Source organism: Rhinichthys klamathensis, unplaced genomic scaffold (assembly GCF_029890125.1).
Source record: "Rhinichthys klamathensis goyatoka isolate OS25496 unplaced genomic scaffold, OSU_Roscu_1.1 h1tg000461l_1, whole genome shotgun sequence".
Taxonomy (NCBI): Eukaryota; Metazoa; Chordata; class Actinopteri; order Cypriniformes; family Leuciscidae; genus Rhinichthys; species Rhinichthys klamathensis.
Genome location: NW_026606950.1, coordinates 1,046,252 through 1,059,564, shown reverse-complemented (window position 1 = coordinate 1,059,564; position 13,313 = coordinate 1,046,252). Strand labels below are relative to the sequence as shown.

General features: G+C 47.3%; 1 protein-coding gene across 1 annotated transcript; it reads left to right on the top strand.

Moving 5' to 3' along the window:
* Positions 1 to 7,010: 7,010 nt before the first annotated feature.
* LOC130071814 (uncharacterized) lies at positions 7,011 to 9,836 on the top strand. The gene has a single exon (XM_056236705.1). The coding sequence runs from the start codon at positions 7,011 to 7,013 to the stop codon at positions 9,834 to 9,836; it is 2,826 nt and encodes a 941-aa protein (XP_056092680.1).
* The last annotated feature ends 3,477 nt before the right edge of the window (positions 9,837 to 13,313 follow it).

Here is a 13,313-nt window from a genome sequence, read left to right as displayed (position 1 = left end):
CCCAGATCCATGTTGGTGCTTCTCTTCGGTTCTGCACTCATCAGGTCAGGGGACTGGGATGGTCATGGCAGAAGCTTCATTTTGTGCTCCCTAACACATTTTTGTGTTGATTTTGATGTTTGTTTTGGACTGCTGTCCTGATGGAAGATCCAACCACGACCCATTATAAGATTTCTAGCAGAAGGCGTCAGGTTTTGATTTTTTATCTGTTGATATTTGATAGAATCCACGATGCCATGTATCTGAATAAGAAGTCCAGGACCTCCAGGAGAAAAATATGCCCACAACATTAAAGATCCAACGATATATTAAATTGTACACATGGGGTACTTTTTATCCTTGTGTGCACCAAACCCATCTAGCGTGTTTGCTGGCAAAAAGCTCTTTTTTTAGTTTCATCTGACCACAGAAGCCTGTCCCGTTTGAAGATCCAGCCGTGTCTGACAACTGAATATGCTGGAGTTTGTTTTTGGATGAGCGAAGATGATTGTTCTTGAAACCCTCCCAAACAACATGTCTTGATGTAGGGGTTGTTTTTTTTGTTGTTTTTTTTGTGGCTTTCTGACCCCCAAGACTCAACTAATCTCTGCAATTCTCCATCTGTGATCCTTGAAGAGTCTTTGGCCACTCAAACTCCTCTTCACCGTGCATTAAGGCAATATAGACACACGTCCTCTTCCTGGCAGATTCATAACATCTTTAGTTGATTTGAACTTCTTAATTATTGCCCTGATGGTCAAAATGGGGATTTTCAATTCTTTAGCTATTTTCTTACAGCCACTTTCTATTTTGTGATGGTCAACAATCTTTTGATGCACATCAGAACTATATTCTTTGGTTTTACTCGTTGTGATGGATGATTAAGGGAATTTGGCATTTGTGTTTCCTTATATTTAAACTCCTGTGAAACAAGAAGTCATGGCTAGACAATTTCATGTTCCTAGTCACCCTGGTGTGCTATAAAAGGTAAACATTAATGGGAATATCCTTCAGAGATATTTTACTCGTAAAATATTCTAGGGGTGCCTATAATTGTGGCCAACGTGTTTTGGAGAAAAAAAATATTTCATAATGAGATTTCCCCCCCACTTTCAATTCTTTTACTTCAATGAAAGGTTACAATTTTGCCAATTTTTTGAATGAAAGATCAAAAGGATAAACAATGCAAATTTATTTTTTACAGCCAGTTTTGATCATATTTACCAGGGGTGCCAACAATTTTGGCCATGACTGTACGTTCACTGCAGGCAAAAGTGGCCCAAATCCACTTTTTCTTTTCTTTTTTGTTGCTCATATGCCACTCAAATCTGATTTTTTTTTTTTATACATATATAACAGTGTAAACAGCACAAACGTCATGGGATCTGATCTTTTCGATTCTGATTTGTCTGAACACATCACCTTAAAAACGAACACATAAATGTCGACTTCTGTACCTCTGCGTTTACTTGAGCATGATAGTGTGCTGTGCGCCGTCTTTGTTATCGTTCTTTTGCACATGCGGCTCAGTTCAGGACCGTAACCAGTTCACACTCAAATCTGATATTGGCCACGTGTGAACAGCCAAACAAAAAAATGCAGATCTGAGCAATGAATCAGAATTGAGTGTGAACATAGCCTAAACTTACAATATCATCAAACCCCAAAATAACAAAAATCATACAATGTTTTGATTTATATTCATCAAAGTATCATGATCCTTTATCAAAATCTGAAAAATACTGATATATATTACAACGTATATAACCACAGCATGAGGTTTAAGCCAGTAATCATCCAATCATAATCGAAAATAATGTTTTTGTGAAAGCCAATTTGGTCTTCCACATGCCTAGATGCAGATGTCATTGTGAATCGGGCAGAGCCTGACAAGATCACGGATACAGATGTCTTGTGAATTTATTTGGCCAGGTGTTTATATGGAAATTAATTTTGGCACAGTGAAGCAGCATTGACTTTCAGTTCACAAAAAGTCACCCTTACACATCACTCTAAAAGTCTTTCAGCTGAAAACTCAGAGAAACATCCATCTAGACACAAAATCTGGTTTTGAGCTTTTGTTTAGAAGTTCAATATTTGACCATTTATGGCTAAAATATAATCCTAAGAGTCAATGCACATTACAAATCTCCTTGTTTAGGATCAGCTTTTCCCTTTCAGTTTTTTATTTTTTATGAGTTTTATAATTGCAAACATGGTGCTGAGCACCTGGTATATATAACCTTTACTCAGTGAAGCTAACGTGAAAATGTTCACCATTTAAGGAACCGTTTACTGAAAAGGTTTTAAAAATGGTGTTTTTTAATTGTAAAATAACATGTACTATAATTTTCTGTTTAACACATTCACATGTATTCCAATGAGTACTTAAATAAACGTCACATTTCCCTAAATATTTGTCTATTTTCTTTTATATGCAATGAATCTAATGATATCATAAAAAACAATGTTTGTGTTTGTCTTTAAAGGTGATGTGTGTAGTTTTTGTTCCAGTGAAACGCTCTCGAATGAAAATGTCTCCTCGCCCTAAATGTAAAATATCATAAAAATCATATTTTAATCATTAGACAGTTTGCCATTTACATTAGTGATGATGACCATTGGCATCTTTACCAGAATCCTCAGCCTCTGATTTTCTGATTCTTGTATTCTGGTACAGTAGGTCAGCAGTCAAAGCTGAATGTAAACAGTGTTTTTATAGCTTTCACTCATATTTCATGCTGGTCTTGCCAGGCTATAACATGAACTACAGGCAGGAAGAACATTAATGCAGGTTGTGTTTGATTGGCACATTTAATTGGTTAGAAGAAGGGATGATATATTGCTTCCAGAGTGCAAAATTGAATTCAGTCTTGTCACTAGAATGAAATATAGTCCACAAGGCTTCGTAGGCCCGAGAAAAACATCCTTCTTCCTCTCATGTCACGTCTCAGGAATGTGAAGCCCTTGGAGGAACATTGTTTCCAAACACATACACACATTAGCCAAATCCCTGACTCAGACATGCAATAAAAATCATTTTTAGACCTTAAAATAGGCTGAACTCTACTGAGGATATACCGAAGGGATCATAAAGGCAGTCTGGGTTTCTCCTTGAGCTTGAGAAACTCCCAATCTAATGATCATTTACGACTTATGCACAGTGATGCTAGGCCAAGTATAAAGTACAAAGCGAAAATGTTCCTCAGATCCCAATCTCTTAAAGATTTTCAAACATATTCAAAGAGAAATCATACACTTTATCGTGGAATTCTCTGGGCAGACCAATTGCTTGATTCATTTTTCTCAACACAATTTACAGGAGGTTCAAACCCAATCATTTCCATATGCGTGAGACTGTTCCTGAATGGGGGAGGAGGGAGGGGTGTGAATTTAACATCGAACAACTGAGCCGTTTTGCAGTCATCTGAGAAAAGTGAAATTGTGGTGAACGTTTGAAGTGGAGACGTGCGACAGACATTTATACGTTCAAACCAACAGGACGGAACTGGCATTTTTTACAAGAGGCAGAAATTGAATTCCTCTTTCCAGTTACCTCTTTTTAAAGCATATTCATCTACATCATCATAGTACTACATCATAGTAGTGCTGCACCCTGCAAGACTCTGTCATTACTCCATGAACACACTCCAGAGAAGATATACATACACTGCGTTTTAAACATAAACCATTTTCTCGGCCAAGCTGCAGACCAGATGTCTTGACAATATGCAGTGATCTTCCTTAGAGACCGCACGCTAGACATGACTTTATGTTTATTTTTTTCCTTCTGCTGATATTTTCAGGAGAATGCTTTATTACATTTATTACACCTTTCATAGAAATATGCAAATTTGTGCTGAGATTGTGTTATAGTATATTGCAAATGTAATGTGCAAGCAAGGGCTCCACCATATAGAATAGCAATGTACAGTGAGACATTTAAGATTGTTTACAAGTACAATATGTTTACATTAGTCTGCATTTACATTTTGACATGCTCTAATTTTGTCCTGTGCTAATGAGTGACAGCAGTAAATAGAAACATTTGATTTTCTCCAGTGCCCATACACAAATAGAATTATATATCAAACTCATGAAATTATTGAAATACATACAACCCCATGGAGGACAATAATTGTTAAATTAACAAATAGTAACATTGACTTGGCATGTTTTATGTGACGTGATAAACCAATTTAGCAAAAGTTTCCATACTGTTATATAAAATGTTTATCTGTTCTTAAAGTTAAAGAAGCCAATCAGTATACAATATCACTGCACAGTATTCAGTAAGCAATATTCCATACAACAGTTGTATTCATGTTTTCTGTTTTTGTGCGAGTACAAGATTTAAAAATAAGGATGTTTTGTTCATATATCATACTGCTCCAGTCATATCTGAAACATTCACATAAACTTTGGCATAAACTTTAAATGCAAACCTGATCTCAAACCCCAACTCTTAGACTCTATAGCCAATTCAAAATGGGAGGTAGGCATGTGGTAAGTAGAAAACTGTTCAATTTTCCAAACTATAATTAGGGTATGAAACATGACAAATGCTTCATCTTCATCTTCATCTTGGACTGGGCACTGTACTCCCCCCCCCCCCCCCCCCCGATTTTCAGCGTTTTTCACATCCGTAGCATTTTGAATGGTGTTTTGACAATTCAGAGCCACCGAATGACGAATACGACAAAACGCATACGAAAATTTTCGTTAAGTTAAACGCCATTTACAAAAAAAATAAAAGGTAAACCAAATGTCAGACGATTTTAAAGTTGGAGGAGACAATTAGTTTTTCACCCTACTCTTCCTTTTCTTAACCAGAACACACGTGACCTTTAAACGTGATTACGTAATGCGTGGCACATCGCAGAGCTAGTGCAAGACGAGCATTTGTGGTTAAAAAGTATATAAATGTTTATTTCTTTTTGAAAATGACCGATCGTTTCACCTGATAAGACCCCTTTTTCCTCGGCTGGGATCGTGTAGAGCCATTTGAAGCTGCACTGAAACTGCAATTTTGACCTTCAAATCGTTGTACCCCATTGAAGTCCACTATATGGAGAAAAATCCTGGAATGTTTTCCTCAAAAACCTTAATTTCTTTTCGACTGAAAAAAGAACGTCTTGGATGACGTGGGGGTGAGTAAATTATCAGGAAATTTTAACTCCGAAGTGAACTAATCCTTTAAGCAGAAGTTTAAAGTTATTCCTAATTTTGTTAGACTTACTCTTGAAGCAGTTGTAGAAGTTATGTACCTTAACTACAGAGACTGAAATACTACACAGAGCAAGACTTCATCTGGGTAATTAAAGTTAAAAAATCCCTCAACCCAAGAGACAACAAAACAACAAGACTCTGCCAAGAAAAGCAGTGGAACAAGATGCATTTTAAACACAGAGCCACGGGCATAACAAAGGAAAAGACAGCACTCGCATAATAATTAAAGAGTAAATGAAGGGATGGATCAGTGCCAGGACATTATGCTCAGTTGCAGATGGAAAAAGAGCAAACCTGCTAGATTAGCCTGTTGCACATGTGATTAGCGAATGGTATGTGGGTGTTTGTGTGTGTTTGCAAAATCCAGTTTATAGACACAGCCTTCCAAGCATGTTTTATGGCCCACAACATCTCAGACAGACAAGAATGCTGGCAATAATACAGGCTCTGAGAGCTGATGTGTTCAACAGTTTTCCCAGCTTTTGATTCAGTAGTAGGAATCTCATCCCAGAATTTCCCCAGAGATTATTCAGTTTATCTATTTAACAGAAGCAAATGTAAATTGAACAATTCTATTTCTATTAATTTCTAACACTGGAGTATCAAATTGAATACCGTATATACAGTATGGGGGTACTGCTACATCTACCTGGAGACATGGCCGACGGTTGCGGACAGCTTGACCCAGCGTTAACCAGAGCACTACAAGAAATGACTGAGAAAAATCACAAACGTGATTGCTGACAAGCTGGGTACACTCACGCAAACTATTCAAGTCCATTCACAACAACTTGAGCAAGCGACAGGCAGACTTAACATGGCCTGCTCATGTGAAGTCATCTGTTGATACAGCAAATGTGTGCCTCCCAGGTTTCTTCATTAACCGAACACCAGGATGATTTAGAAAACCATCAAAAATAAAATAAAAAATAATCTACGTCATTGGTCAGCCAGAAAATGCTTAAGATCCCAGCCCGATCTTGTTTCTTCAGTCATGACTGCCTGAGTTTCTCGGTTTTGAAACCAAATCAGGTATGGTAAAAAAAATGTTGGATTTAAAATATTAAAATTTCATCTTGCCCAGTATTTTTAACCCACAAAATTGATTATTTGGTTTATTGTTGATGGAGGTATCTGAGCCTTATTGATGGGGTTGTGGGGGTACTTGATGCTTGAATCCCTGACTATGGAGAGAACTCAGGGTGTTTTCATTGATAAATGGGAACCTTGGCAATTCTTTAAATCCTGCAAAGTGCCATGGGAAAAGTGGGAGACGAGAACAAACTATGTATTAACATTAGCTGAAGAAGACAAACCTGATATAACACGAAAAGGTGGAATAACGTGTGTAAACCCAGAACAACCAGTGGGTGTAATCGGTTTAAACCCGGGAAAATATTAGGGGTGGAGAGGTTCAGGTTTCTCACGGTTCGGTATGTATTGCAGTTTGGAGTCAAGGTTTTGGCACGGTTCGGTATATTAATGTGGAATTAGAAATTTCCAAAATAATACTATTCTATTTTGTAACAAACACTTGAACAGTTTGCCTTAACTTAACAAGTTATTTTTAATTACTAAATTACAAATTATTAAAAACTTTAAAATACCTGGATCATTACACTACATCCACAGCTAATTGATTAATGCACAAATATTTTAAAATGCATAGTTGTATACTGTACATTATGTGCCAAAAATCTTAATGTTATAAACAGCACTTTTAATAAAAAAGGAACAGATTTTGAAAGCAGCAGGACTGTCACAAACGGCGGTGGCTGTAGTAATCGCACGACTCCAAGGGGATGACCGATGGAGACGAGGCCGATGGAGGTGGAGCCCTACATGCAGACGGAGAGCAGATGGGACCGGGCGACACCGATGGAGACGAGGCCGATGGAGGTGAAGCCCTACATGCAGACGGAGAGCAGATGGGACCGGGCGACACCGATGGAGACGAGGCCGATGGAGGTGGAGCCCTACACGCAGACGGAGAGCAGATGGGACCGGGCGACACCGATGGAGACGAGGCCGATGGAGGTGGAGCCCTCCACGCACACGGAGAGCAGATGGGATCGGGCGACACCGATGGAGACGAGGCCGATGGAGGTGGAGCCCTGCACGCAGACGGAGAGCAGATGGGACCGGGCGACACCGATGGAGACGAGGCCGATGGAGGTGGAGCCCTACGCGCAGACGGAGAGCAGATGGGACCGGGCGACACCGATGGAGACGAGGCCGATGGAGGTGGAGCCCTACGCGCAGACGGAGAGCAGATGGGACCGGGCGACACCGATGGAGACGAGGCCGATGGAGGTGGAGCCCTACACGCAGACGGAGAGCAGATGGGACCGGGCGACACCGATGGAGACGAGGCCGATGGAGGTGGAGCCCTACACGCACACGGAGAGCAGATGGGACCGGGCGACACTGATGGAGACGAGGTCGATGGAGGTGGAGCCCTCCACGCACACGGAGAGCAGATGGGACCGGGCGACACCGATGGAGACGAGGCCGATGGAGGTGGAGCCCTACACGCACACGGAGAGCAGATGGGACCGGGCGAAACCGATGGAGACGAGGCCGATGGAGGTGGAGCCCTACACGCACACGGAGAGCAGATGGGACCGGGCGAAACCGATGGAGACGAGGCCGATGGAGGTGGAGCCCTCCACGCACACGGAGAGCAGATGGGATCGGGCGACACCGATGGAGACGAGGCCGATGGAGGTGGAGCCCTACACGCACACGGAGAGCAGATGGGACCGGGCGACACCGATGGAGACGAGGCCGATGGAGGTGGAGCCCTACACGCACACGGAGAGCAGATGGGACCGGGCGACACCGATGGAGAGGAGGCCGATGGAGGTGGAGCCCTACACGCAGACGGAGAGCAGATGGGACCGGGCGACACTGATGGAGACGAGGCCGATGGAGGTGGAGCCCTACACGCAGACGGAGAGCAGATGGGACCGGGCGACACCGATGGAGACGAGCCCGATGGAGGTGGAGCCCTACACGCAGACGGAGTGCAGATGGGACCGGGCGACACCGATGGAGACGAGGCCGATGGAGGTGGAGCCCTACACGCAGACGGAGAGCAGATGGGACCGGGCGACACCGATGGAGGTGGAGCCCTACGCGCAGACGGAAAGCAGATGGGACCGGGCGACACCGATGGAGACGAGGCCGATGGAGGTGGAGCCCTACGCGCAGACGGAGAGCAGATGGGACGGGGCGACACCGATGGAGACGAGGCCGATGGAGGTGGAGCCCTACACGCAGACGGAGAGCAGATGGGACCGGGCGACACCGATGGAGGTGGAGCCCTACGCGCACACGGAGAGCAGATGGGATCGGGCGACACCGATGGAGACGAGGCCGATGGAGGTGGAGCCCTGCACGCAGACGGAGAGCAGATGGGACCGGGCGACACCGATGGAGACGAGGCCGATGGAGGTGGAGCCCTACGCGCAGACGGAGAGCAGATGGGACCGGGCGACACCGATGGAGACGAGGCCGATGGAGGTGGAGCCCTACGCGCAGACGGAGAGCAGATGGGACCGGGCGACACCGATGGAGACGAGGCCGATGGAGGTGGAGCCCTACACGCAGACGGAGAGCAGATGGGACCGGGCGACACCGATGGATGTGGAGCCCTACGCGCAGACGGAGAGCAGATGGGACCGGGCGACACCGATGGAGACGAGGCCGATGGAGGTGGAGCCCTACGCGCAGACGGAGAGCAGATGGGACGGGGCGACACCGATGGAGACGAGGCCGATGGAGGTGGAGCCCTACACGCACACGGAGAGCAGATGGGACCGGGCGACACCGATGGAGACGAGGCCGATGGAGGTGGAGCCCTACACGCACACGGAGAGCAGATGGGACCGGGCGAAACCGATGGAGACGAGGCCGATGGAGGTGGAGCCCTCCACGCACACGGAGAGCAGATGGGATCGGGCGACACCGATGGAGACGAGGCCGATGGAGGTGGAGCCCTACATGCACACGGAGAGCAGATGGGACCGGGCGACACCGATGGAGACGAGACCGATGGAGGTGGAGCCCTCCACGCACACGGAGAGCAGATGGGACCGGGCGACACCGATGGAGACGAGGCCGATGGAGGTGGAGCCCTACATGCACACGGAGAGCAGATGGGACCGGGCGACACCGATGGAGACGAGGCCGATGGAGGTGGAGCCCTCCACGCACACGGAGAGCAGATGGGACCGGGCGACACCGATGGAGACGAGGCCGATGGAGGTGGAGCCCTACACGCACACGGAGGGCAGATGGGACCGGGCGACACCGATGGAGACGAGGCCGATGGAGGTGGAGCCCTACACGCAGACGGAGAGCAGATGGGACCGGGCGACACCGATGGAGACGAGGCCGATGGAGGTGGAGCCCTACACGCAGACGGAGAGCAGATGGGACCGGGCGACACCGATGGAGACGAGCCCGATGGAGGCGGAGCCCTACACGCAGACGGAGAGCAGATGGGACCGGGCGACACCGATGGAGAGGAGGCCGATGGAGGTGGAGCTCTACACGCAGACGGAGAGCAGATGGGACCGGGCGACACTGATGGAGGTGGAGCCCTACACGCAGACCGAGAGTAGATGGGACCGGGCGACGCTGATGGAGGTGGAGCCCTACACGCAGACCGAGAGCAGATGGGACCGGGCGACACCGATGGAGACGAGGCCGATGGAGGTGGAGCCCTACACGCAGACGGAGAGCAGATGGGACCGGGCGACACCGATGGAGACGAGGCCGATGGAGGTGGAGCCCTACACGCAGACGGAGAGCAGATGGGATCGGCGACACCGATGGAGACGAGGCCGATGGAGGTGGAGCCCTGCACGCAGACGGAGAGCAGATGGGATCGGGCGACACCGATGGAGACGAGGCCGATGGAGGTGGAGCCCTCCACGCACACGGAGAGCAGATGGGACCGGGCGACACCGATGGAGACGAGGCCGATGGAGGTGGAGCCCTACACGCACACGGAGGGCAGATGGGACCGGGCGACACCGATGGAGACGAGGCCGTTGGAGGTGGAGCCCTACACGCAGACGGAGAGCAGATGGGACCGGGCGACACCGATGGAGACGAGGCCGATTGAGGTGGAGCCCTACACGCAGACGGAGAGCAGATGGGACAGGGCGACACCGATGGAGACGAGGCCGATGGAGGTGGAGCCCTGCACGCAGAAGGAGAGCAGATGGGATCGGGCGACACCGATGGAGACGAGGCCGATGGAGGTGGAGCCCGGCACGCAGATGGAGAGCAGATGGGACCGGGCGACACCGATGGAGACGAGGCCGATAGAGGTGGAGCCCTACGCACAGACGGAGAGCAGATGGGACCGGACGACACCGATGGAGACGAGGCCGATGGAGGTGGAGCCCTACGCACAGACGGAGAGCAGATGGGACCGGGCGACACCGATGGAGACGAGGCCGATGGAGGTGGAGCCCTACGCGCAGACGGAGAGCAGATGGGACCGGGCGACACCGATGGAGACGAGGCCGATGGAGGTGGAGCCCTACACGCAGACGGAGAGCAGATGGGACCGGGCGACACCGATGGAGACGAGGCCGATGGAGGTGGAGCCCTACGCGCAGACGGAGAGCAGATGGGACCGGGCGACACCGATGGAGACGAGGCCGATGGAGGTGGAGCCCTACACGCAGACGGAGAGCAGATGGGATCGGCGACACCGATGGAGACGAGGCCGATGGAGGTGGAGCCCTGCACGCAGACGGAGAGCAGATGGGATCGGGCGACACCGATGGAGACGAGGCCGATGGAGGTGGAGCCCTTCACGCAGACGGAGAGCAGATGGGATCGGCGACACCGATGGAGACGAGGCCGATGGAGGTGGAGCCCTGCACGCAGACGGAGAGCAGATGGGACCGGGCGACACCGATGGAGACGAGGCCGATGGAGGTGGAGCCCTACGTGCAGACGGAGAGCAGATGGGACCGGGTGACACCGATGGAGACGAGGCCGATGGAGGTGGAGCCCTACGCGCAGACGGAGAGCAGATGGGACCGGGCGACACCGATGGAGATGAGGCCGATGGAGGTGGAGCCCTACGCGCAGACGGAGAGCAGATGGGACCGGGCGACACCGATGGAGACGAGGCCGATGGAGGTGGAGCCCTACGCGCAGACGGAGAGCAGATGGGACCGGGCGACACCGATGGAGACGAGGCCGATGGAGGTGGGGCCCTGCACGCAGACGGAGAGCAGATGGGACCGGGCGACACCGATGGTCCTGGAGGCCGAGTCAGAGGAGTCGTCGAGGGGCTGAAGTGAACCAGCAGAGGCGGGGCTGACGGACTGGCTGAGTTTGGAAGAGGAGGCAAGAGAGGGAGGTAATGGTAATGTCCTCTTTAGCCAGGCAGACGGTAAACGGACATCCATTACCAACACCCATTCCACAAACACGATGAAACCTTCCCTTGAACCGCTCGCTAAGGCTGGTATAGAACAAGACACAGAGCGAGAGGTCCAGATAGCAAGTCAGGGAGGCCAGATCGATAAAGTCCCGGGTATGGTCCTCAAGTGAATGGTCCCCCCGCTCCAAGCAGAGTAACTGGACAGCGGGCAGGTCAATTTTACAAAAAAAAGAGGGAAAAACAGTGCAAAAATCTCTTCAGTTAGGTTCCTTGTTCTGTCACAAATGGCTGTGATAATCACACGACAAAGATAAACTCCAAGAAAAAAGGCTTTAATCAGGATTTCCACAATATAAAACACAAGAGCAAGCATAGGGAGTAAACACAACCAAAGACGACATGGAACGCTGAACGCTGGGTATAAATATACAGTGAACAGAACAGGTGTAGTGCTAATTAATAACCAAGGAAACTAACTAGGAACTCAAGTAGGTAAAACAGGAATAGAACACAGGGAAACGCAACCAAAACTGAACAGTTATAAAGACAGGGTAAAAATCACAAATTAATAGATAATAAATAGAAACAAAAGCACAACATAAGTGTCAACTGGTCAGAGATAGAATCTTCTTATCATAGTAACACGCTACTATAATTTTTATTTACAATAATTCCTCTTTATTACAGTTACTGCTCTTTAAATCTGAAGTCCAGCAACAAATACAAAATGAAAACATTGGAAATGAATGTAATAGAGCCTGATTGCATAAAGATGCTAATGAAAGCAGTGGCAGGGAAGCTCAAACCATACATTAATCTAGAGATCCAAAACTTCATAATATATATTTAAACATTAAAAAATTAAATGACAGATAAATGTAAAAGAGAGTTCCACTAAATGCTTTCAAATCTCATTAACACTGCTGCCGCTTCATGGATTTTCAGTGTCAACAGTAAGAATAAGACAATTTAAGTGCAAAAAGAGCCTAATATAAGTGATCGGAATAAGCAACGTAATTAGCAGGCATGTCACAGACGTTCATGCACACACAATGACAGCCAAAAATGTGTCATTTATTGATACATACTGTACTATAATCTGACAACAAAAAATGAATAACAACACAGCGATTGCCTTTGTGTGCGCTTCAACTTCAGACAGAACTACAGTCTTTCGTGAAGTACATATTGTAGAACATAATGCAGAACTTTGCACAGTCAAAACTGATCAAGTCCAGCAGCTGTCAAGGACGAGTACAGTCTGACAGTTTAAAAGATGTAGTAGTAATGCTGGACAGGAGTAGTATAGTCCAATATTCAGATTTGATTTTGATTAAATCATTCACTTGTGCTCTGATTTACTGAAACACACTGTGCGGAAGTTGTCACTCCAAATTTCTATTTGATGCTTTGTTTTCTTCGCCGAAATAGATAATCCATTTGATTTGTTAGAACTGAGGTTAAATCACGGCAGGCAGGCACAGAGATAGATCTCAAGTGGTGCTCAAGCACTTGCCCTTTTGACCTCTGACTAGATAAGTGCCCTTTTTGCAAGACTTTTTTTATTTATTTTTTATTTTAAATTTTAGTTTTTGTTTACAGTTGGTCTGTGGCAGTGGCATCAATTTTCAATTCCCGATGACTGATTCTTAATAATTCTGCGAGACCACATGAGCCCCTCCAATAGGTG

Bases quoted from the DNA above. Each gene is read 5' to 3' on its own strand.
- LOC130071814 (XM_056236705.1), top strand. From the start codon at position 7,011: ATGACCGATGGAGACGAGGCCGATGGAGGTGGAGCCCTACATGCAGAC.